Genomic DNA, 24,316 nt, shown 5'->3' on the forward strand with positions numbered 1-24,316 from the left:
AAAAGGAAGATACGGATTCATCAAATTCTAGCTCTCAAAAAATTGTAAATCTGGGATTCAGTTTTTTATTGAAATAATTTCTTTATACAGTTAAACTTTAGTTGTGGGATAAACATTGTTATTTATTTCTCCATCGTTATTCTTTATGTTACACAATCATTATTGATGCTGCTGTTACTTGCAGGTTGTGAAGCAGTTATAATTATTGATCATAAATTTTTTCCTTTGTCAGCTTAGAGCTGGACTTTACAGTGCAAATAAAACCTGTTACTTCAATAAGAATTTGTCTTAGTCATCTTTTGTGATACACATGTTTTATTTATCTCAAGCACAGAAATAATTCAGCAACAACGTGTCAAAGTCCAAACTTTTTTTGCATTTGCTTCTGAGGCACTACTTTTTTTTTAACACTTCCACTTCTTTGTAGACATTTGCAGACTATAGTGACAGAGGATTGCTGCTGAAGGCCCCACGCCAGGCTCAGGATGTCTGTCTGCCAGTTCTGAAACAGTATCCCAGCGGAGATGGATGGGTAGAGTCAGCGCCTACAGTAAATGTCCATAATCTACTGTCAGCAGCCAGCACAGGATTTCTTAAACTTCTAAGCGGTAGCCAAAAGGTCCCAGCATACCAATAAACAGACCATCATTCAGGTAATGTTTCAAAGTGCAAAGAGAAGGTTTTTATAATTGATTGGTAACTGGTTTTGTGCTGAATATGGCTGTAGTGAGTTATAAAAATATCTTGTTAGTCCAGATTTGTCTAACTTTGAGCTATTTGGTGATAAGGAAAACCAGCTTGCATTGGAATATGCCCAGATAGACAAACACTGTAGATCAGATACAGGATCTGAGAAGGTTCTCCTTCAGCATAAACTATTAACAAGATTTCCACATTAAAGCAGATGCATTAAAGGTACATGTACTGCTGCGTAAATAGAACATTCAGTGCCTATTGAGTCCTGCAGAGGGCAGGGGACACAGCCAGTCCATTAAACATCCCTTTCACCTGAAACCTGAGAAGCACCTCTTAAAGAGAGTCACTTGCAATCAGAAAGCCTCCATTTAATTACAACACACAGGAAATTACCGAGTGAATGGGTCAGGCGCTGATAAGAGGCTGAGCCCCGGGGATGACAGCTCCTGAAACCCGAGGAGACCCAATCTCAAAGCCAACTTATCACAAAGGCCAAGTCTGGAAGCCTGACAATCTGATTGTACTGTCATCCAGATTCATAATTAATATATTTATCAAATTAATCGCTGAAAAGAGCCCTGGCCTCCTGAACAGTAGGCAGATTCATTTGCCACTGGCTCGGCTTACCGCTAATAACAGTGTTGTCAGTGAAATAGGCCTGGAGTGGGCCGATGCCCCAGACCTCATGACAGACAAATTGCTCATCTGTGTAGAGATGATATGGGGAATTTAGAGAGTGAAAGAAAGAAAAAATGTCATTGTTTGGTGACAACCACAATTGCACCCTTGTTTCAGATTGTGAGTACCAACTTGGAGGAACATGAAAGGGGCATTTTCTGTTTGGGAAGAGCTGAAAATACCTGTTGTTATACCTCTGGTTTTACAAATCACTCATCAAAGGGGCTGTTTCTGTTGCTGCCACATGTTGTTCAAGTGAAGAAGAATGTTCATAGTATTTCATCACCTGAAATGAAAATAAACGTTCACCCCCAAAGCTGTTGGTTAACTAGAAATCATATTTACTTTTTACTACTTTAATAATTACATTAAATTGTATTCGCCATACTAGGATACATGTGTCAGTGGTGGAAAAATTCCTCAGATTTTTTTACCTTAATAAAAATACCAGTACAACAATATAAAAATACTATTAAAAAAGTAAAAGTAACAGTGTTTAAAGTCCTACTTCAATAAAAGTATCAGCAAAATTCAAATGTCAAAAGTAAAAGTACTGGTTCTGCAGATGTCCCCTATGATTGATATATTATTCGTATATGACAGTATTAGATTGTTAATACTGATGCAGGAACTACTTTATATAAGGTAGTTTAGTCCAGTGGTTCCAAATCAAACTGCAAACATCTATATTTATTTTTGGAATGTTCTCAATCAATTTTTTGTGTGAAACATTAGATAATTTTATCTCTTTGGGGCTCAAACTGTGAGAAGTTTTGGTAGATATCTATTTGTAAAGGACTGAAAACATGACCTCCTTAGTGAATTGGTAAGCAGGTGACTTTCAAACTGATCTTGGATCATAAAAAATATTCATTTGATGTTTTATTTGCTGCTTTTTGAAACAGGAAAAGCCACGTACACCAGCTTTGTGCTTAGTGACACAGTCTGTGGATAAAACCTGTTTAACATGCTGTTATTACACACACAGGTGGAAGATATTCAACCCTGGAGTGATCATCTCTTAAGTTTCTAAAATAAGTTGGTTAGAGGGACTATGAAACTGTGTATCTCACCAATCATCACTTTTTAGGGTCCACACTCTCAGCTGACCTGCTCTACGTGGCCCAAAATATGTGATTCTTGAATCTAAAACAGGTCTACACGACCACTAAATTAGCTCCACAAGAGCTACACCTCTAGTGTAACCACAGACTGACAAAAGCATGTGAACTGTACCCTGCTCGACAGCATGAACATCATGTCAGACAGTTTTCTTTTGTCAAAAGGAATATTTCTGTAAACTAAAGCAGGAAGGGATCATGTAGTTCGAGGAGTTCAAGTGGTCCTCTGTATGACATAAACTAAATGTTGTTCACTGCAGTTATTTAATTCCTAATGTGTAAGCTTGTAGTGGCTTTTGAGTCTTGAAGTAGTTCAACCTCTGTACATTTGTGTAAAGCTTGTGTGGTCCATCCTAAATTCACAAAAACTTATATTATTTATTCATAAATAAATTAAAAAAACTGTTTATGAAAAAAAAGAATATCTGTATACAAAAAAAGCCAAAATAACTATTATTATTGTTGAGAAGACAGTGGCCTTTAATAGAGTAGACCTTTTCTCTGTCAAAGACATCATGTCACCCCTCGTTCTATAGGAGCTAATTACAAATCAGACACATATGGTTCAATTTAGAGCACTAATGAGAATCTTGAAAAGCTGCTGTGTGAGAGTGAAGGGGCCCCTTTTTGTCTCCTGGATTCCCATCTGGGCCCCTGAAAAGCTTGAAATAGACTAATCATTGTTCATCAACCCAGGTCATCAGTAACTGATTGTGGAGCTGTAATTACATGATAAATGTCTGTATTACACATACCTCCAAAAGACGAGCATCATGAACAGAGATACGCTTTTATTTGTATTTACTTACTTCCTGTAGAGCTGGATTAAATGCAATTTGGTGTCCCACACAATACTTAAAAAGCAAACACTGTTTATCTTTACCACTATTATTACATATTTGTCAATTCTGTTGCTTTACTACACTTCTAAATGCTGTACTTCATTTATTTTGTACTGCCATACACATGCTAACTAACTAACTGTCTTGATGTTAGATGGCTTTAATTGTCTTGTTTATTATCATTGTCCTTCATTCTCTATATAATAGTTATGGTAAATTAAATTAACAAAATAGAAATTGTTATATAGATGATTCACATTATTGTGGAAGTATATATATATGTTAGACTTTGACAGTTGCTTTTCAGTAGTAGTGATGCTTTTTTTCAGAGTAACAATACAAACAAGATATATCTTTTGTTCACTTCATTGAGTGATCACTATACAGAGAAAAACAAACTACTGAGCTAGAAACTGCATTCAGAGGACGTAAACATGCAAATAGTGAAATGGGTGCAATGCAAAGTTTCAGGACATTATGTAAAATGCTGATGATCATTTAAACTAATTTCTTTCTTCTGTTCATGGCACGAAGAAACAAAAATAAGTGTCTTTATGGGGACTTCCTCATAACAATGAATGCTCAACTAATCTTCTCTTGTTTACTTTGTAATAATGTTGTTGTAACATGTTGTCCTCCTCAGTACTTATACAGTTGGTGTTTATGCTGTCTGTCAGCAGCTAGTTGAGGTCCTTTTGCTCAGTGAGAGCCCGGCTGGTTCAGCTCTGCAGGCTGAATAGACCAACTCTTCACTGCCAATGACTGCACCAGGCAGGTAGCAAAGGCTTTTCAGCAGGGCCAGCCTGCATCAATCAACTTAGTTAGAGGGCTCTCTCTGTAATTGCCAACTATTAGAATATGTGGCATGAGGGGTTCAACATTATTTTCAAACATGATGAAATGGCATCAAGGCCTCCTCTCACATCCAGTGATAATTGAACAATTAAACTTTAGCATACAAATTACCTCTTCATATGGCATAACTAATTACTGAGGCAGGCCAGTCACAAAGAAGGCTCTCCAGGGTCGATACCAAAACTGTTTTTCACACATTCACGCTTCATTTTTGAGTCCAGGTTTAACTGGGTTTATTATATCAGTGGGGTTATTAGATGTCTGTTTTGTTAGTAATTCAGCAATTTAGCCAAAAACACCCCCAAAAGGGTTATTTCACCTAATTTTTACAGTCTTATTTTGAAACCTCTTCATAGCACCCATGCTTTTTCAGGTAAAAATGGCCCTAATTATACAGGTGATTGAGACCCAAGAACATTTTCAGGCCATTTACTTCAGGTCATCCAGCTGCAACCCCTATTAACCATCTTGATTAGACAGGATTTAAATCACCTGGTTTGATTGGGGCAGTTAAGCTCTTTATACTCTTCACTGTAAAATGCTAATTCTCCCCGAAACGAATGGACAAGAATCCTCAGAGAGCATATGGAGAATCTCTCATATTAATAATTCAAAGGAAATGAGCAAAAATTAGTGAGTAGAGCATCAGCGATGTCATGTAGCCATTACTTCTGCAAATGAGAAATTTGATTTGAAAGATTGAAAATGGAAATATCGTCAGCATGAAAAATTATGATCTTTTTTTTTAACAGCACTAGAAACTGAATATCATCTGCTTGTACATTACGGTCTGATTCTGACAAATACATGAAATTCATACCACTATCATTCTCCAGACTATGCTTGTTTCTTTCTACTAAGGTCACTTAGCCCTCTATACAATAGTAGCTAAGCTCCCCAAGTATGAACTCTGATGCCTAACTACACTTTAGAGGGGACCTGAAAGCCCTCAGCAACTCCTCACACACACAATGGAGCTCTTCAGGTGCATTAGGTGAAAATTACATTAACGCTGACAATGGCAACAAGGCTTCAGGAACCACTTGAAGCATGCAGCGGACCAGAAGAGGGTCTGTATTTTAGTCCATGACAAAAGGCTGAAGACAACAACATGGATCTTGCAGCTGAAGTATGTGTATTGACACCAAAACCATTGCTAATTCTGAAATAATAATGCCTAAAAGAACATAAAATGTAGTCGGGGTAAAGTTAGTGTGCGAGAAGAAGCATTGCACTCATTGACACCACAAACCCCTCCTCAGTGGACAGCCAGAGATGAGAGAGATTATGAATTTGATATTAACTCCAACCGAAAAGGCCAAACTAGGAGCATGAAGCACATTTAATATATAAACGTGGCTGCTCACACACACGAGTCATTTGCAAGTTCCAATACAAGATGATTATATGTGTTGATACGTCAAGGCAAGAGATGAAAATGATTGGAAATGTATCATGAGACAGTGATTGTAGACAATATTAAACTCCACAAAGGAGCTTTTGTTCTCGAATTCCTGCAGCAGTTCAGCCAGTATTGCCTCTGCTTTAATTTAATATCTATTTATTTTAGTCCATTGTATGGGTTTTATTGAGGTTGCGCCTGCTTTATCGCCCCGATCTCAACCAGAAGTGAAGGTCAGGAGAGGCAGAGTGCCTCTGTTTATTGGCTTCCATTGAGCCCATATGAACTGATTTGGCTATCTGTTCTTGATATTAAGTTCTTTCATAGTATTTTGTGCTATCCGGATATTGTTTATCACCACATTGAGATATTCACTGTATATTTACTGCTGAATTAAATATTCTTCATCATTTTTGTAATATCCTCTCTGTAGGCTCGTGCAGGATGTGAGAGTCCTGTTGGATGTGCAAGAAACATTCTTAGTAGACTATCTACATGTTCAGGAGAAAAGAAAAAGCACAATATATATTTCATCAGTGTTCTCCCATATGCTACGAAATGTAAAATCTCATTATTTTCAACCAATGTTTTGATAAACCTCTCACATTGTTGTGATAAGTCTGCTCTCTGTGCTCTCAATGGTCACCTGTAATTATAAATAGTTTTATTCTTTAATTCACCTTTATCTTACAAAGCTGTATTGTAAAATTAACCATATATCTTAGAATAAATTGGATTATACATATAACTATAACTCAATGCTGATCCAGCTATAAAGCTATCTGAAATATTCCATATTTCACTTTAAAGGCCGGACTGCAAAATATTAATACTATCACTGTCTCTACTTTTTAGTCCCAAAGTTGTTTGAGGAGGCACGTATTGATCAGATATAAAGAAAAGTGATCAGATATGTAGCTCTTGGCACTGAACTAACAATATAATCTTGTATTTATAAGGTATAAGATTTTGTAAAATATCTTAAATTCCATGATGATTTATGCCAAACAGAAATCCCCAAACCAACAATTATAGATAAAATGGAGGGTTATAAATCAGGATTATTAATCGAACAAGTAAGAAACATATCCCAGAAGCAAAATAAAACAAACATCTCTTCAAACACAAAACCACCATTCACACAGTGCAAATTGTCAAAATTTTAATTTTTTTTATCAAAAAAACCCTGAAATTTAATAATTTTTGACTGAGTCCCATAAAACATACGTGTGTTTATACATATATATAATTAAATTATATTTGTTCTATAACTTTAATCAGCTTTTTCTATGTGTGTAGCATGAAGGGACTGCAAACCTTCATTTCGTTGCATAACCTTGTGTCGTATAATGACAAATAACATTTCTTGATTTATAATACTAATATAAGCTTTGACATTTTGGGAAGTATTCAGTTGGTTGCAATCTGCAACTTCACCACTAGGTGCCACTAAATCCTACTTGTCCTTTAATGTTAATGTTAATGTTTAATGTTTTTAAGTAAATTGTACTGCAAATACATACATTATACATAGAATACATTTACTTAAATAAAAATTCCAGTGCACAAATTCCCATATGTACTTTTACTTATAAAAGAAGATTTTTCAACTGTGCTGTTATAACATGTCTTCTGTCACTCGTTGTAAGGCAGGTTCTCAGTCCAAGGCATCACATGAAAATAACAGGAATCGCTCCCTGAATGCATCATGCAAACACTGCAGGGTTGAGTGACGTGTTCTGACGTCGTGTCTGCGTGAGCGAAATATGATGCTGCACATGGCGCACGTGGTCTGTTGTTTACTTCTTCGAGGAACACTGGAAGTGCTGCTGGAGAGGAGGACGAGGAGGAGGAGGAGGAGGAGGAGGGAGAGGGGGGTGCGGTGAAATTGTGAAACATCTTTCTATTCCTGGATAGAGTTACGTTGCTCAGCATTTGGAAAGAGAGACCGGACAATGTCCAGCTGAATTCCCTCATTTTCTTCCTCTTGAAAGGCTCTTTATACCGCGCGAGACTTCGACAGTATGTATTGCTTTGTTTTAGAGCTCGTGTGAGTTGAGCGCGCGGTGCTGTCTCTGCTCTTTTGTTCTCTTCACAGGGTCCTGAAGTTCAAGTCCAAGCGTTCAAGTGTTGTCAACAAAGCTGTAAAGCCTGGGGGGGGTGGCAGTTTAGCATGCTTTCAGGATGCCTTTAAAGCACAACAAGTACTGAAGCAATGGACATAGTGGTTTCCGTTTAATTTGTTTAGCTAAAAGTTGGATTTAGTTAAACTAGTAAACAAACATGTTGGATTTGACTAGAACTCCATGTTGGCATCTGAAGCTAGAATACAAATAATTTCCTTTAGCTGCATTGTTTCACTGTATGCGTTGACTCTTAACCAAACTGCCTTCTCAGTTAATCTGTTTTGTTTTTTATTTTTTCAGATTGAGACTAGAATGCCTCAGCTTGGAAGCCTGTTCACCCAGTTTCATCTCAGCTCCAAAGCTTCAGAAAGGGCTCAAGGCCAAAGCCCACATCAGACACTGACACTACCTGACGTTTTACAACATGTCAGGTAAGGATTGTGTAAACTTAAAGCTGCATTAATCTTTTTTTTTTTTTACAAAACCTACAGACACTTAGAACTCCAATTGTGCAGCTCCCAATAAGCTTGTATGGAGAGTTTAAGCCATCTTAAGCCAGTTTTACATCCGCCACTTTGCTGTTTTGTTTCACATCAACCCCTTTGTTTCTGATAAAACTGCTGCTATGCTTCCTGCATAGCACCAAACAGCAGACAACCAAAGTTAGCAACTAGCTGGTGAAACATAGTGGAGCATTAGCAGCTAATGAGCGAGATATTTCCCTCAGGCGTTGGTAGAGACTAAAATAGAAGTAGAAAGAGAGTGAATATCGGTCTGACATTCATGGGATGGACAGAAACATCACTCCAAATAATGTTGCTGGACGTGTAAATAGGCAACTGTTCAACAGTGTCAACACATTCAACTTAGATATTATCTTAATGTTGTGCAGTTTGTTCCACTGCCCCCAAGTGGCCAAAATAAAATAAGTTAATGCAGCTTTAACTTTGGTTTTTATGCATGAAGTGCTCTTTTGGACAAAATCTAACCTAATATTTTCTTTTGTCTGTGTACTTTTACTGTAGGAAACTCACCGGGCTGAGAAATGAAGATGTTTACTGCAATCTGCGTATCCCCAACCAGTTTCAGACCACCAAAGATGACATCAACATTGTTATCCTCACAGGTTGGTATCGTAGACTGTATCATTGAAAACAGACTTAGTCTCCGTGACGTCACCCATTGGTTTCTGAAGAGCCGTTGTGAAGTTCAGTGCGGTCGTCTATGTCCATCGCCATCTTGGCAGTCCTGACTCCGCCGGCTCCCGACCAAAAATTATTTCTTTGTATCAGGCTGTAAGCCTGTTTATTTCTGCTATAAAGTTGGGCAATTTAATATCGGGTTTTATGGAGATTGACTCACTTCTGAAGCCAGCCTCAAGTGGACATTTGAGAAACTTTGGTGTTGGTTTCATTTGCCAGCCACAGAGGTTTCCACTTGGTTGACATCTAGATTAAAATGGCATTTCATGATAGAGCCAGGTAAACAGCTAATATGATACTGATATTGTGGTATAGGATTCAGAATGTTATAATATCATAATATGGTTATAATACTGAGATATATTGTACATTTACTTTCCAGGTCTTTAAGGCTGTGTTACATTTAAGTGAGCAGCATTCTGACAGCAGACATTTTGTCTTGTCATCATGACATCATGTAGGAAAAGTACATGTTATTAATAACATTAGTAACAGCTCTGTTCTATTCCAGTGGTGACAGTGAGTCAGCATGTACGATACCGAGACCCTGAGACCGAAGCAGCTAAATAGAATTCAGCCATCATTGATTTTATTATTTACACCTGTGCTTTTCTACTGTATGAAAGTGTTCCAAAAGCACCAGTAGTGATCACTGCATTACATATTTCCTTATGTATTGAGGTATTTGTTTTAAAATATCACTATATTTAAGTCAGTTAATACATTTCAATGCTAATTCCCATCCCGTTATTTTATCTATAAATAGTTTCTCAAATGAATGTCCAGAAAATGTATAACAATATATATCGCTATTGTGATCTTTACTTGGTGTAATGTTTTTCTCTTTTTATAAAGGCCAGGGGATCTTCTGCATGGATGTAAAACCCTGGAGAGGTACAGTGTCGGCTCACAACCAAAACTGGCATGTGCAAGTGAAAGAAGAGGACCAAAACTTTACCAATACCTGCATTGAGCAGATTGAAGATCCCCTCAAAGCTATCATGGTAAAAAAAAAAATGTTGAAATACCATCATGAAAACCTAAATGTCAAACTGTCTGGCACACTTGTGTCCAAGGTCCAATCAATTGTCCAGTACATTGTTTTCATCCAAACTCCAGCCGGGTTAAGAGATTCTGAGTCACCATAACAATTTATATGGAAATTTCAAACACTACAACAGTGCTTCCTAAACTTCCCAAGTGGTTGCTCTTCATTTGAAAGGCCATAATTATGTTCACAGGGGGTGGGGGGTGAAAGCAGGCAGGTGCCTAAACACAGCTGTCACCTTATGTGCCTGGGTCTGTTAGGAGTCATTCATTTCCATCTCTATAGATGCTCAGTTTGGACTGGGAGCTTGACAGAAGAGTCTGATGGCAAACACAAACTGCATTATTTAAGTAGTTCTGCTTGGATTGGACATATTAACTGCATTAATCTACACAAAGCAGATACAGCTCGACCGCCAGTTTAAAGTTGTATAATTTCCTTAAATGGGCCCTTTTTAGTAATTGGAAAGTGGATACTGAGCGAATGTTAGCAAACACTGACAAATCTCTCTTTTCTGGGTTAATAAACACTCAGGATTGATTTAACTAATGTTTAAACAATTTGATTAATACATTAATAAACAATTTCATAGTCGATTAATCATTTTCTACCTTTTCTCTTTATTATATCAGTATATACATTATATATATATATATATAAGTTGAGTTGTTTCAAGACATAGGTCATTGCTAAAACAATACTTTGTTTCTGTACTTTGCATTAAAAGATAGAAATTGTATTTTTCTACAAAATCAGCTTTCAATTTATATGTTGTTTATACACAAGCAGCCCAAAAAAGAGTGTATAATCTGGCACTAGTCCTAATGATGGCCATTTTCATTGTTTCCTGACATTTTATAGACTAAATGATGAATCCAAAACTAACTGAGAGATGCATTTTTCTTCTCCAGACCAAGACGGCTAACTTATGTGGCCACTTGAAGAGGAGTGGGGTGTCTGTGCGCCAAAGCCTCTTCTTCCCCAAGGTTATCTTCCTCTCTCCAGACTGCGAGCTGGATGAGGAGCTGAGGAAGAGGAGGGAGCTGGTCTCCCATAGCCAGATAGATGACTTCCTCAGATCTTTCAGGGAGGGCTACATGGCCTGGATATCAGATGCACTGACTCCCTCCTGGCTGTCTGGTGAGAGGGACTTAAAAAAAATATATAAAATTATGTGAAATTATTTCCATCTTGGTGTGATATTTGTGTTTATTACTGAGTCCTAAAACATGTAAGACGTTTCAACCTGTTTCCAGATCAGCTTGTTTCAAAAATACTGAATGAAACAGACTACTGCACTAATATAAAGAAAATATATTAACTTGATTGCTGCTAATTCTAAAGTTTTTCAAGAATTTTTAATCCTCAGTATTGTTTTTCTTGATTCTAGCATAGTGGTCGGCCTTATTCTGTCTTGTTTCATGATAATGATATGAGGATAATGACATTTATTTCAGGAATTCTGAAACAGCCATTATGTTTTGGAAACAAGGCGCTGCACCATGAATCCTAAGGACCCCGGTTCTAATTTTACCAGGGACATTTGTTGAATGTTACCCCATCTCTCTCTGCCCCTCATCTGTTTTTTTCACTTGTTTCCATATAAAAAGATAGCTTACACTTTCATAATGTGATTCAATTAAGCAGGCTTCTGGCAGTAAAAGCTACCAGGTCAACTTATTGTTTTTTTAATATGTTTTTGTGCTGCAGGTCATCTGTCGTACAGGCAGATGGAGTCAGTGCGGGAGGTCCTGAGGGGTGTGGGAACGTGGGATCTGGTGCGGCTCCACTGTGGCGAGCAGCTTAAAGGAGACTTCCAGGGCTGCCCGTACATTGCTCTCAACCGCCAGGAGACGGACACGCTCGAGTTTTCCAGAGTCAAGACCCTGTCGGCTGATTCGCTGTGGGCCCTGCTGGGACACGCTCCTCAGGTCAGTCCACTGAGCTCGTCTGATGAGCCACCAGGACCAGAGATGGTCTGTAAAATGAGAGTTGAATGAACCAGATGACCAGCAGGTGGCAGTAGTACTTTATGACTGCCTCACTCAATTTCCAAAAATTTCCTCTTGTTCTGGGAACTAGAATAACACAGGTTGGATTGAGGCTGAAGAGTGCAGAGCATGACAAATATTTTACAGTTATTTGAAAACAATTAGGGCTATATTTAATTAAGAAATGTCAGGATATTACTGTATATTATCAGATTAAGTGATTGCAATACAATTTGGTGTTCAGTTAAAGAAATGTTCAGGTTTTACTGTTTTTTCACAGCACGACAGAGTTAATTTTTGTAAGAAATCCTACTAATTACAGGTTTTATTTATTTAGAAGTAACACGTGGTTCTTTTTCCAGAAAAAAAAACAAACAGGGATTTTTTTTTTAAGCCTACCGCCACTTTAGTGTGCTCTCTCAGATCATTTCCATGAACACTCCTTGTGGTGTTAATTACTGCTTTAACTCTTCAGTTTTTCATCGAGGTAAGTCATTCTGCCTGCCTGCGAAGTACTCATTAGCTCACTTGATTGAATCAAGGCAATTGCACAGTCTTAAAGGCAGCATTTGAGCTTATTCACATTCTCAGATCGGTTTTGGATTATTATTGTTTATTTTATTCCAGGGAAATGAATGGATTTGGCTAACTAAGTAGATGTTGTGTCTCCAGGTGACAGGGAAGGAAATCGTAACTGTCACTTTGGTAATGAATGTAATTCTGAGTGAATATGATATTTACACACAATGATAGTTGTTTTGGGTGACATTTTTACATAAAAGCATCATCAATTTTGTCTGTGCAACAGGGCTTCAGTGCTGCTTGTTATGTGTTCAATGAAGTAAATGTTAGGCAGACAAAGGTCAGAGCTCTTAAGGTCCAGTGAGTACGACCCCTGGTCAGCATCCATTACAGATTTCACACCCACCCTCAGCACCCAAACACTCTGGGCTTTCCTTACAGACTCCACTCAGGCTTCAGTTCGCCCACCCCCCAACATCCAGACTGTATGTACTCTCTCCCCTCTTGCCTCCAGCTGCTGTGTATTTGATACATGACCCTATAATCATTAGACAGTCTCCAGTGGGCCTTTTTGTAGCCCAAGGGGACACACACAGCGACAACAAAATATATTATTTTCAAAGAAATATTTGTAAATGGAGGCAGTGCGAGGCAAACCCCCTCCCTGTAATTCACAAAAAAATGTGACTGAGAGAATATATGGTTAATATTCTGTTATGGTGTATATTTTACCTCACTTGGTATGTTCAAATACACTAGGCCTATATATTGTTTCCCATTTTTAGATTTTAAGCATTCAGCTGCAATAACCAACAATGAACTCAAGTAAAACATTTTAAGATTTTACCCCTTTAGACTCCATGTCACCCGGTCCGTCTTTAGAAAAAAAAAAGATCTTCGCTCGTGTGCAGCAGCTGCGAGGGGAAGCTTGGGGGGTGGCGAAGAAACTTGATAGCTCCCCCAGGCGTATTTTCAGAGCCCAGAAATAATGCATGCTTTTGATTTGTTACTTGTAAACACACAGGGTAGAAGATCTGTGATATGACCCACAGTTTCACTCAGGCGTCTGTTTGTTTGTAAGAAGTGGCACCAGATGCATCCGCAAATGGCACTAGGTGTGTTTTCTATGGGCTCAGTCAATTACTCTGAGGAGAATGAGATGTCTATATGTCCCCAAAGTGGAGAGTGATTGAGTAGAGTGGCTGTAATTTATTAATTATGGTCTATATTCTTAGACCACGGTTCTGGCTTCATTCAATTTGTATGGATTGAGGAGTAATTACGGTGTGTGTGTGTGTGTGTGCGCAGGAGTGTGTGCGTGCATGTGTGTTAGGGAAAGAGAGAAAGAGCTGAAGATCTATTCACGTCATAATTTCAAGTGCAGGTTACTTATGTTGTTCATCTTCATGTCGTCTCCTATTCTCAAATTTGACTGTTTCATGAGGTCTTTGTATCAGTTTATATAATGATTTAGTTTAGATTTAGTTTATTCAGGAGGAGTAGAAATGGAGCCCCTGTGTTTAAAAAGTCTCCTTACTCACGTTCAGCATATAGAGTGTCTACTAATTGCATAGCTGAGAAACAACAATTGAGTTCCTTGGACCGTAACTTGACTACACCAGCCTGTCAGCTGATTAATAGAAGCAAAACCACCAGGCGAAAAGCTGCAAATTCACCGCTAACAAATAATCAGACCTCGGTTACCGGAGATACATCTTGTCTCTCTGACTGGCTCTACAGATTCCACAAAGATGCAGCTTGTTAATTTAACTCCACACTAACATTCCTCTCTGTTTGGCCATCTCCCAGGCTGCACGCGTCACAGGCCTGTAATGGACAGGGTGGTGCGCCTGGTGCTTAGCACAGAAAAGGCAGAGAGGGGAGACATCAACCGCTTTGTGGTGATAATGAATGGAGGCACACAAAAGGCCAGGAGCTGGCCATTTACAAAGCCTGCGAATTCTGCTGCCTAAATAGATAATATTGGCAGCCACTGTGGCTTTTTGGTCTCTTTTTATGTAGAGAAAAAAGTATTTCGCCATTTAAAGAAAATATGTGCAGTACCCATTACTATTGATTATAAATCATTTTTAATAATCATTCACAAATATGGCATTTTTATGTATGCTATATAAAATGTAATTTGTTCTTCATATAGAACAAGAAATTCTAAGTGAACATAGAAGTGTAATTTCTCTGAAAGCCTGTGTACTTGCCTGTCAGTGGATGTTTTTTGATCACAGAAATCAACAGAGGTGTTTCACCAAAAGTGCATTTAATCAGATTGTCAGACCCACAGAGTTCACTGTCCATCAAGTACCCAACTAAACTTAATGGAAGGAGGATTTCTGTACTAAAGAAAAGTTTCAAAGAAAAGTTTTCTGAGGAATTTCCCAGAAAGAAAGCTCTATTAGTTGCACAGCATTTTTCAACAAAAATGAAAATCGTAGGATGAAAATTACCAGGATGTTCAGATTTCTGTAATTGCAGCATCGCTCTCGAAAGGAAACTGGAATTGGAAATAATTTGCACCAGAGTGTGTGTAGGAAGCTGCAGAGGAAAGCTAACCATGCAATTACACATGAGAAGAGTGCTGCAGAATCACAAGTGTCTGTAATGAACTAGTGAAGACACCAGCACTTACACAGTGGAAGGCAATGATAAAAGCTGCCTTGTAATAGCGTGTGATTAAACTTGGTAAAATCTATTTTTTCACTCGAGCACTAAGCCACAGTGAAGAGTCCCGTGGAGAGATTCTGCATCTGTCAATTTGAAGATGACTCAATGTGTTTCCTCCAAATTCATCACCCAGCATGCAATACCAGTCATTTTAAAGGGCTCTTCAAACGCTCTTTTGTTAATTTAGTTAAACATCAACCGGTAGAGTTCATGTTTTACACGTTCCTACTTAACACAGGTGGAGATTGAGTTTCAGTAAATTTGAATACATGTTTAAAATAAAGCTCCAAGCCATTAATATTCATTAGAAAATAATTTCTTTGAATGTGGAATGAGCTGTGGTTGTGCAAGACACACAGTAGATAAGACTACCAGTATCTGTGATACCCATTAATATTGTATGTTTGTACTCTTGCATTGTATACTGCACGCATTATAATAACGGCCAAAGAAATATCAAAGAAAGGAGGCCTAGCTCATATTTAACAAGAATATCTTTTGATATCAGTGTATTGTATATCATGATAGCACAATTATATGAAAGAATCTCATAAAATAATCAAATTCAGTACAATGAAGAAGTGAATGTGTTCAATTGTGATGCTTTAGAGACAGATCAAATGTGTTTTTAGTACTTTTTGTTTGTAATAATCAATTTAATAATTTAAAGTAAAAGAATTTTGTAAAACCAATAATAAACTGATTATTTATGGGCTATGGAGAGCTATCACACAAAAGCAGGTCTCAAAAAACAGGTGCTCTTCAGATCGAAGGACATATTGTGAGACCAAAAAAGAATTGAGATTAACCCTCTCGTATTTTCAACTGTTTTGCAATTTGACAACATCACTTTGGGCTCTGGGCAACTGTTGTTTATTAAATGATTAATTAATGGACAGATCCACTAAAACAGTGATAATATTAAATTATTATCCAGACTTTAGCAATGGCCGGAAGACCAGAAATGCTTTATATAATATTTTTTCCTATTAATGATTCCCTGACATAATCCAAATTGGCATCAAATGCTGGATTTAGTATCTAACAGAAACTTTTCTTTGGTCACTGGCCAAGATGTTAATTTTTATCTCGGTAAGCTCAGCTATTTGTTTTGGGGATTCAGGATATTACAGTGATCCCCATAGTATAGATAGTAAGATATGATCAATAGGGATTCATGAATAATGAAGAGGCCGAGTGGAGCAGAGACACTTAATTACAGTTTCAAAAGCCATTCTCGTTAATTGAGGAGAATAAAGGTGGTGAAGTGGACTGAATGGCAACATTAGAATTTTCTATCTGTGACTTTCTTTTTTTTATCATACAGCAAAACCCTCAGTGAAAGGCACCAGCTGGTAATTGACAGGTTCTCACTGTTTTCTCAAACTGATGCTTGTCTGTGTTTGACATTTAATATCATAGTTTATTCTGTGTGCTCGGTCCATTTCCTCTGACCACCTGTGAGCAGACTATCGTTCTTTTAATGTGAAGCCTAATATGCTGCATATCCAGACAGTGTGTGGCCACTGTGTGCAGCAGATACAGTTTATAATTGACAGCCCTGCCATCTGTTATAGTTATGTGAAATTATGGATAAACTAGTTAACAGACACTTTGCCCCATTGTCTGTTGTTTTGATAATCACCCTTAATAACGGACGGCATCAATATGGTCTTTAAACCTGATTTGGGAGTTAATGGAGTCAGATGGGGGCAGTCAGTGTATGCTCTGGGGGTAATGCTGTTAGAGATGTTTGTAAAGAGCAAATTAAATCAGTCATAGATTGTGCCCTCTCAAGTCAGCCAGACAACCAGACCCATTGAGGAGAAAAAGGAGGGGGATTCATATTTGAACCTCTCGCAGAAAATGCACTTATGTGGATGGAAATAAAGTCAGAGCTGGGTGAATGGATGTAAATGGTTATTGCCGAGAATCTAATGGCTTCCTGTTAGCTGAGGCAGGTTGGTTGGAGGCAGAGACGTAGCTGTTCAGAACTTAACCAGCCATCTTTTGCGTTCATGACTTTAGATAAATGTAGTTACTGACGTAGATGGTACTGTCACCAAACCAGAGTTTAGGCATCTTAATGGATGGTCCACATCTGGAGCACATAAGAGTTCAGCTGTGACGTTGAATTGTGATGATATTGGACTGATACCATTCTGGGGGTTCATTTATTCTCCTCTTGCGCTGATTAGTTGATTAACAGAAAATTATTCAACAACAATTTAGATTACCAGTTAACTTTTTGTCAAGGAGAAATGCTGGTTCTAGATTCTCAAATGTGATGATTCCCTTCTTTTCTTTGTCTCATATCATTGTAAATTTAATACCTGTTGGTTTTTAATGTTTGATCGGTCAGAACACGCTATTTGAAGATGTCACCTTGAGTTCTGGGAGCTTGTGATGTGCATTTTTTCACTAAACAATCAGTTAATTGAAAAAAAGAATCTACAGGATAATTGATAATAAAACAGCCTCTCCTCATTTCAGCAGGTAGTAGTGCAAAGATTCATTGTTTGCATTGATGAATCAGTTATAAATTATGCAATTCAATACATGGATCTGCTAAAAGGATGAAATCAAACCAAATTCTTCTTGTTTCAGCAATCTATGAAGCACTGCTACCATTGTCAGAATATTAATATCATTACTACCACTGCTACGTCACTACGACTACGGCTACTTCCACAACAATCAATGGTGGGGAAACTCACCTTCTTTTTGGGACTAGTCTAAATTAAAACTAATAGATTTTTTATCCTTAGTCCCTTGTGACTTGTGTTTTTGAGGATTTGTTGAATTGTTTGCCTGACTGCTTAGAGGACATGATATTTTTTGGTTTCAGGTAGAAGTGCCGTGCGTTGTACCTTTTTATTCTTTTTACGACAGGGGATTCCTTCAATAGTCTAATCTATTGGTACATACTTTACACATAAAGTCATATTCATGTTACTTTTCATAGTGCATGCAGTCTGACAGTTCTAAATCGTGCCAGTGCCCTTGGTTTGGTACAGTTGGTGGTAAAGGGTTGATTTATCTTTTGTTCTCTATAAAAGATATTGAATCTCAAGATCTATTAAAAAGTTTGTTAGTTTGAAAACCCTATTTAATGTAAAATGTTTTCAGTGTTTGTTATCATATCCTAATATTTAGTGAAAAAACTGAAACCTGACTTTTTGCCTCTTAATTAAAAATAATTTAAAAACATAATTCTGCTGTCATTACATAGTTTCACATATTGCATATTTATTCAATGAATATACACATCTGTGGTTTCCAAATCAAAACTTCATCAAATTGCTGATAATCCAGCGATTCACACCCCTCTCGGCAGGTTGTTAATTTATTCATCCATTGAGCCAAACCACACAGCGTTTACCTAATTGCCTTGTTAAATCCAGCCGAAATGACAGCGAACCACTTTTGGTCCGATTCCATCACATTTGGCTCGTCGACAAAGATGTTTGTTGCGCCAGAGGTGTGTTACTCAGTGTTCCTCCCCATCTGCGTCTGGTGAGACACGGCGTGGAACAAAGAGCCCGTCGTCTGAAGCTGGTGTGGCGTTACGCTCACTCAGAGTTCACCTGAAACACTGCACCCATGGCTCCAGGTAACAGCCCCTGCTGACTGATACCCCACTGGGATTCTTTGACTTTATCAGGGGAAGAATCTGAACTTTGTGAATGGCAATACACGCAGGTGGTGACACGTCCCTACCCAATTACACAGTTCCTCACATTATTCACGTTTGTCAGACCTGTCTGGCCTTTCATCAGTAATAATCACATTTAGACTTAAACAATTAGATGATCTACAGTGTGTAGTCACAATGCGAAGTCCATGATGCAAGTTTATTAGTTTTATAGGTGTGTTGTTGTTAAACTGGATTAGAATCTGTGCCATTAACATCCCTACAGGTAGAGGATAAGGAAACCAGTGAGATTGCCATCAGCTATTTGTAAGGAGATGTCTTGGATGGAGAACAAGCTGTCGTCTTGAGTTTAAGAGGGTAAAAGGTGAACAGTGAACCAGAGGCAGGATTTATGACTATTAGCAGACGGTAAATAAGAAGACGGAGTTTTTCTCGTTGAAATGTGAGGAGTGATGTCATTCACACGACTCCCCCGACACAGAAAGTGAGAGGCGGATCAGGGGTAGACACCGTTAGGTGAGCTCTCAGCCCTTTGTGTGACACCCAACCTTAGCCCCAAGGGTCCTGTGTTATAACACATTCAGGCCTGTCTGTGCTTGACTTTGGTAATGGTTCTTGCACACTTCTGGACAATTTACAGTAAAAAGTGAGACATTATTTATTTGGTAACTATTGATATGTTCATCTTGGCCTGTTGAAGCAGTAACATGCTGCATTTCGTCTTAAGTGCTGATGGAGATTGCACTTTGAATGACATTGTTTTTCTGTTACATTAGCAGCTCCTTTACACTTGGTTGTTCTACTGTAATTTAGATAACAGTATCGTCTTTACCCTGAGACACTTGCCTCAAGTGGTTGAGAGGGTAACATGTAGTGACAGTTCCTGTACCTGACACACCACCTCTGAACAACACTTGGCAGGCAGCTTGTCTAGACCACACAGAACTCCCCTCTTTGAGTTTATGCCATAGGTGGCAGCATATTTCCTTCCTGTCAATGCAACAGTTAATCAAATTTGTTTTGGTGCCTTTGGTTTTCAAATTATACCGTATTTCTCTGTAGCTTTTCTGCTTGGTAAATGTTGAAGATTTTGTTTTTGAAGCATTTTATGTTCTGTGAGGGACTTTTACTTCTGTAAATGTAGGTTTTACTGTTTTCTACTGGGTGAATCTGTTGGTGTAGGATACTCAACTCACTAGTCCTCCTACAAACTTCATTGGCACATTTCCAATACTATTTTACTGCAGTTTGCACATCTGCTTTTTTAATTAGTTGTCATATGCTCATATTAGTAATAGAAGTAATCATGCAAAATTTGATTGCATTGTGCCTTTTGAATGATGCTTTGATTTGCTTCGATACATATATACTTTGTCAAACATTGCAACAGATAATATATATCCTACTCTCTACTAGATGCTATAGAAGCAGGATGAATTAAAAAACGTAATATTCTCAGACAGGTTTGAGGAATATTCACCAAAAGAAACCACGTCCTGTCATCAACCAATGAGCTTTATTTCTATTACTTTATATTAATTAGAGGGTTGTGCAGCCTCGACGGAGGTAAATGCTATTTGGATGCTTTCCCAAATGGGCAGTATGTGTGTTTGATAGCCTCTCATGCTCCTCTTGCTATATAAAGTAAATATTTTTTCTACTTATCACCAGTGTGGTGTCTGCATGTCTGCAGCGCCACAAAGATGGAAGTACTCAACTTTAGTTCCATTAAATTAGTTAATTGCTGATTACCAACTATCACATTTTGCTGTGATTTGTTACAATAGTTCCTCTCTGATGTCTTTGTGTTAGTTTATGTGCCTCTCTGCCACCAGCTGTCATGAAGCTATTTTTTCATGCATCCCAAATTAATAGACACTCACTCGTTCTGAAGTGTCTGATGCCATTGTAATACAAGCCATGTGGCATTCGGCCAAGGCTGCAATATAAGACACAATTGTTCCGTTTTTTTCTCTCTTTCTGCCTGTTTTAATGCACAGTAATAAGTAAGTAAATGGTGGAAAGATGTGTGTCTGAAATCGCAGTGGCCTTTGTTGCAGATAATTAGGTTAGCAGCAAGAGTGTGCAGGTGTTGAGGGTGTGCTGTGTGCTCGTGTTGTGTTATCGACTTGCTCATATTCGTAGGCTGTCAGGGGTGTCGCACTTCCCATCAGCCCCAAAGCTCACCAACCTCTTCACTATTAAAATGATCACTTTCAATAGCAGACAAAGGAAAGAGGGAACATATCTAGTGCAGGGTATTTTCCCCACCTCTAATGCTTATCTGCCTTTTGATGTCGGCGTAATAAAAGGCCTATTGGGCTTCCACAATGACCTGCAAAATGGACAAGGGCCGATATACTGCGCTCTGACTGTCGCTACCATTAACTAAAAGGCCCAGACATTATGGAGAGCCGGGGATGAAAGAACATGGAAAAAAAATAATAATTGAAAAATTGCCTAATGCTAAAGTGAAAGAAAATGGAACTGTGAAAAGGCACTGTAATATTCTGTTATCCCCTGTAAATGCAGCCAAATAAGAGATGCAGCGAGGCATTCTTTTTGAAATGGATGTGGTTCAATTACCTGCATGTCTAAATCTAGTTAAGGCTTCCATTGTCAAGCTCAAACATAACAGGCAGTTTTGATGTAGTGTTAAAGCGTATTATGACCTACAACCTACATAAAATGAAGAGAGGTATGACTCCATTCAAGATGTGGAGGGGAATTAAAAAAGCTCCCAGCGAAAACAAGGTTAATTTAATATTTATTCTGTTTCAGACTGCCGTTTGGATCACTGTTCCAAAAGAGTTGCACAATATTTTTGCAGGGTTAAGGAAAATTTGACCGATTTTTCAAATTTCTTTGAAGGCCATGTCTGGATGACTTAATTGGTTCTTTTTGCAAATATGATCTTCCAATAAAAGGAAAACTGATATGTTTTACCATGTAACACATGTAGTCATGTAGAAAAGTACAGACACGTTCAAACTGGAATGGATCCCCAAATAAGCATGGCTGAAAAAGTGTGTTGATTAAACAACAGAAAATTAATCAGCGTCATTTTTCTCGCAAAAAAGTCAGTTGAATATCTTTAAGTTTTTGACTGGATGGAACAAGCAATTCTGGGCTTGTTGCTATTTTACAACATTTGACTTAAACAACTAATCCATTTATTGAGAAAATAATCGGCCAATTAACCAATAATGAAGATAATTGCTAGTTGTTGCATGGATTAGCTTATTTGCCAATAAAAAGAGGTTCGTCAAGGGTAGATGGGACTGTTATTGGTACTTCATTCCGAGGACTGCAATTCTATATGAAGTTACCTGCTACAAATTTGAAATATAGTCATTTAAAGGTCCATTGTGTAGGAGTTAGTGGCATTTAGGGAAGGTGACCTGCATTCTCTGTAGATATGAAAGGCTCATTCAAAAGTAACAAAAGCACAGTTTTTATTTTCAAGTGATTTTACACTAATGGAAACATAGTTATGTATATTATATTCCATTTATCCTAATAGATCTTCCTAAATTCAATCTATTCTTTCTGGGTTGAAATGGTTTGACATATTTTTTTTTACCCATTATCAACCCAGCCCCTCTTCCAACAAACCAGAATCAATAGGTTGATACTTGTTCTTCAGTCTACAAGCCCACAGACTAAGCAACAGCTTGTACATGTAGAGGTCAATGGTGAAAGTCATGAGTGTCTGCTTATCTCTCTCCAAAGGTCAGCAGGTCTCCGTCAGGGTCATGACCCCTGCAAAAGCCCTGCATATCCAAGAACAGAGCCTTGTTTTCTAGCCACTTTATAACCTTAATTATCTCTATGTCCTATTGACTTCTCTCTGCCCCACTCTGCAGGTTACTGTTAAAATGTACAAGCGTGGATCTCATAGCTGGCTGGGTAAATCGCTGAACGCCACCGCCACCATCCCCTCCAACACCTTTGTGATCTTCAGGATCAGCGGGGAGGAATCAGATGCCAAAATCCCAGCAAACACCATTCACAGCATCACACTCAGCATGTGACAGTGTGTGTATCAGTCAGTAAAGAGGTTAGCCATCACAACATGGTGCTGCAGGGAAAGGAAGTGTTTTTAATCACGTATGTAGACACAAAAAAAACAAAACTCTTAATTTAGCTCAAACCTAACGACATTTTACTGAGTGCCTTTTACTATGCAGTGTTTGTATTTTGTTATATTGTATTAACAACACAAGTTCTGTCTTTAACTAAGCATTTATCCTAAAACAAAAAAAGAAAGAAAGAAAAGGCCCAGTTGCCGATTTCCTTGACTCTCTGATCCTCAGTGGCAATGTTATGTTAATGAAGATGGTTTCAGACAATTAGCCTGATTAACTTTCTCTTGTTTTGAATTTCTAGGGCTGGCCCACACTTTACACAAGCCATTAATTAATCATTATGTTAGCTGATTGTGTCACATCAGTTCAGGACTGAAGTGTCTAATGTGTTAATTGTGGCAGTTAAAAACTGCTGGCCCCTAGCAAGATGAGGGCCATGTTACTGCCTCTATGGGTTTAATGGGCGGTGATTTACAGTCTGTTTAGATGGTGTAACTGTAAGGTGCTTTATTAATATGCTCCACCGCACAGAGGAGATGATAACATATTCAAGAGCGCACAGGCGCAGCCACCAGCACCATTCATAACTGTGTCTGAGTCACTTTCCATCGGTTACCAGGCTTGCACAGCTGCGCTAACAGCTAGCAATTGTATTTACTGTGCCTGGTAGTGGCCGAAATGAAGTTATTTCCATCAAGATATCAGTGCCTTTAGCTAATGCAATAGAAGGAGCTCTCTGTGTTGATGGTATCTCTTTGCATGGCATCTCTCTACCTGAAACATCATTACACTGTACTCAAGCTCCTCACTTTTTCAAATGTCTGCTTTAGTGTTTTACCTGGGCGGTCAGATCATTGGTAGTTGTACAAACAGCAAAGTGTTGTTTGCATTTGTAGGCGCACATTTTTTAGACTCTGGTTGTTTTCAGGTCATGGTCAACATTGCTTGAATTTAGTGTTTTGATGAATTTATTGTCTTCGCGTATTTAAACGTAAAGAGTGTCCTCAACTGTTTGCTCCACAATAAAGAATATTGACAATATCAGATGATCTAGGATGACAAGGAAATTACTACATGTAATTCTAATTGGTGGGTGCATGCAGGTTTTACTGTAGTTTTTTGTCAATTTTTTTTATTTAAAAACTTTAAGCACTTTCAGCATCAAGCCAACTTCAGAAGCATGATTGTTAACCATACTCCTCAGTTGAATGATTTAAGCATGGTTGTTTTATTCATTGGTGTGTGTTTTTAGTTATGGTATCAGCAACTGTTTTTATGTTTACATGTATTTGTACTATCTGGTCTCTTAATAAAAAGATTTGATGATTTAATGCTTCTCATAATGATTTACACAGTTTTGGAATAAGGCGGCCTCTCCAGAATTTCTTTCACCTGATTGCGTCCTCCAGAT

The 24,316-nt window shown here is 38.1% G+C and overlaps 1 protein-coding gene across 1 annotated transcript; it reads left to right on the forward strand.

Moving 5' to 3' along the window:
• The first annotated feature begins 7,457 nt into the window (after window positions 1–7,457).
• On the forward strand, window positions 7,458–24,236 carry si:zfos-911d5.4. The gene is made up of 7 exons (XM_035662559.1): window positions 7,458–7,616; window positions 8,021–8,151; window positions 8,746–8,846; window positions 9,778–9,926; window positions 10,882–11,110; window positions 11,681–11,901; window positions 22,684–24,236. Exons 2-7 carry the CDS (start codon window positions 8,033–8,035, stop codon window positions 22,849–22,851), a joined length of 987 nt encoding a protein of 328 aa, XP_035518452.1. The 5' UTR covers window positions 7,458–7,616; window positions 8,021–8,032; the 3' UTR covers window positions 22,852–24,236.
• The last annotated feature ends 80 nt before the right edge of the window (window positions 24,237–24,316 follow it).

The sequence above is a fragment of the Morone saxatilis genome, unplaced genomic scaffold, assembly GCF_004916995.1.
Source record: "Morone saxatilis isolate NCDOM2014 unplaced genomic scaffold, NCSU_SB_2.0 Contig1, whole genome shotgun sequence".
Classification (NCBI taxonomy): Eukaryota; Metazoa; Chordata; class Actinopteri; family Moronidae; genus Morone; species Morone saxatilis.

Bases quoted from the DNA above. Each gene is read 5' to 3' on its own strand.
- si:zfos-911d5.4 (XM_035662559.1), top strand. From the start codon at position 8,033: ATGCCTCAGCTTGGAAGCCTGTTCACCCAGTTTCATCTCAGCTCCAAA. The intron at 9,927-10,881 runs GTAAAAAAAAAA...TTTCTTCTCCAG, and splicing joins ATCCCCTCAAAGCTATCATG to ACCAAGACGGCTAACTTATG. The intron at 11,902-22,683 runs GTCAGTCCACTG...CCCACTCTGCAG, and splicing joins TGCTGGGACACGCTCCTCAG to GTTACTGTTAAAATGTACAA.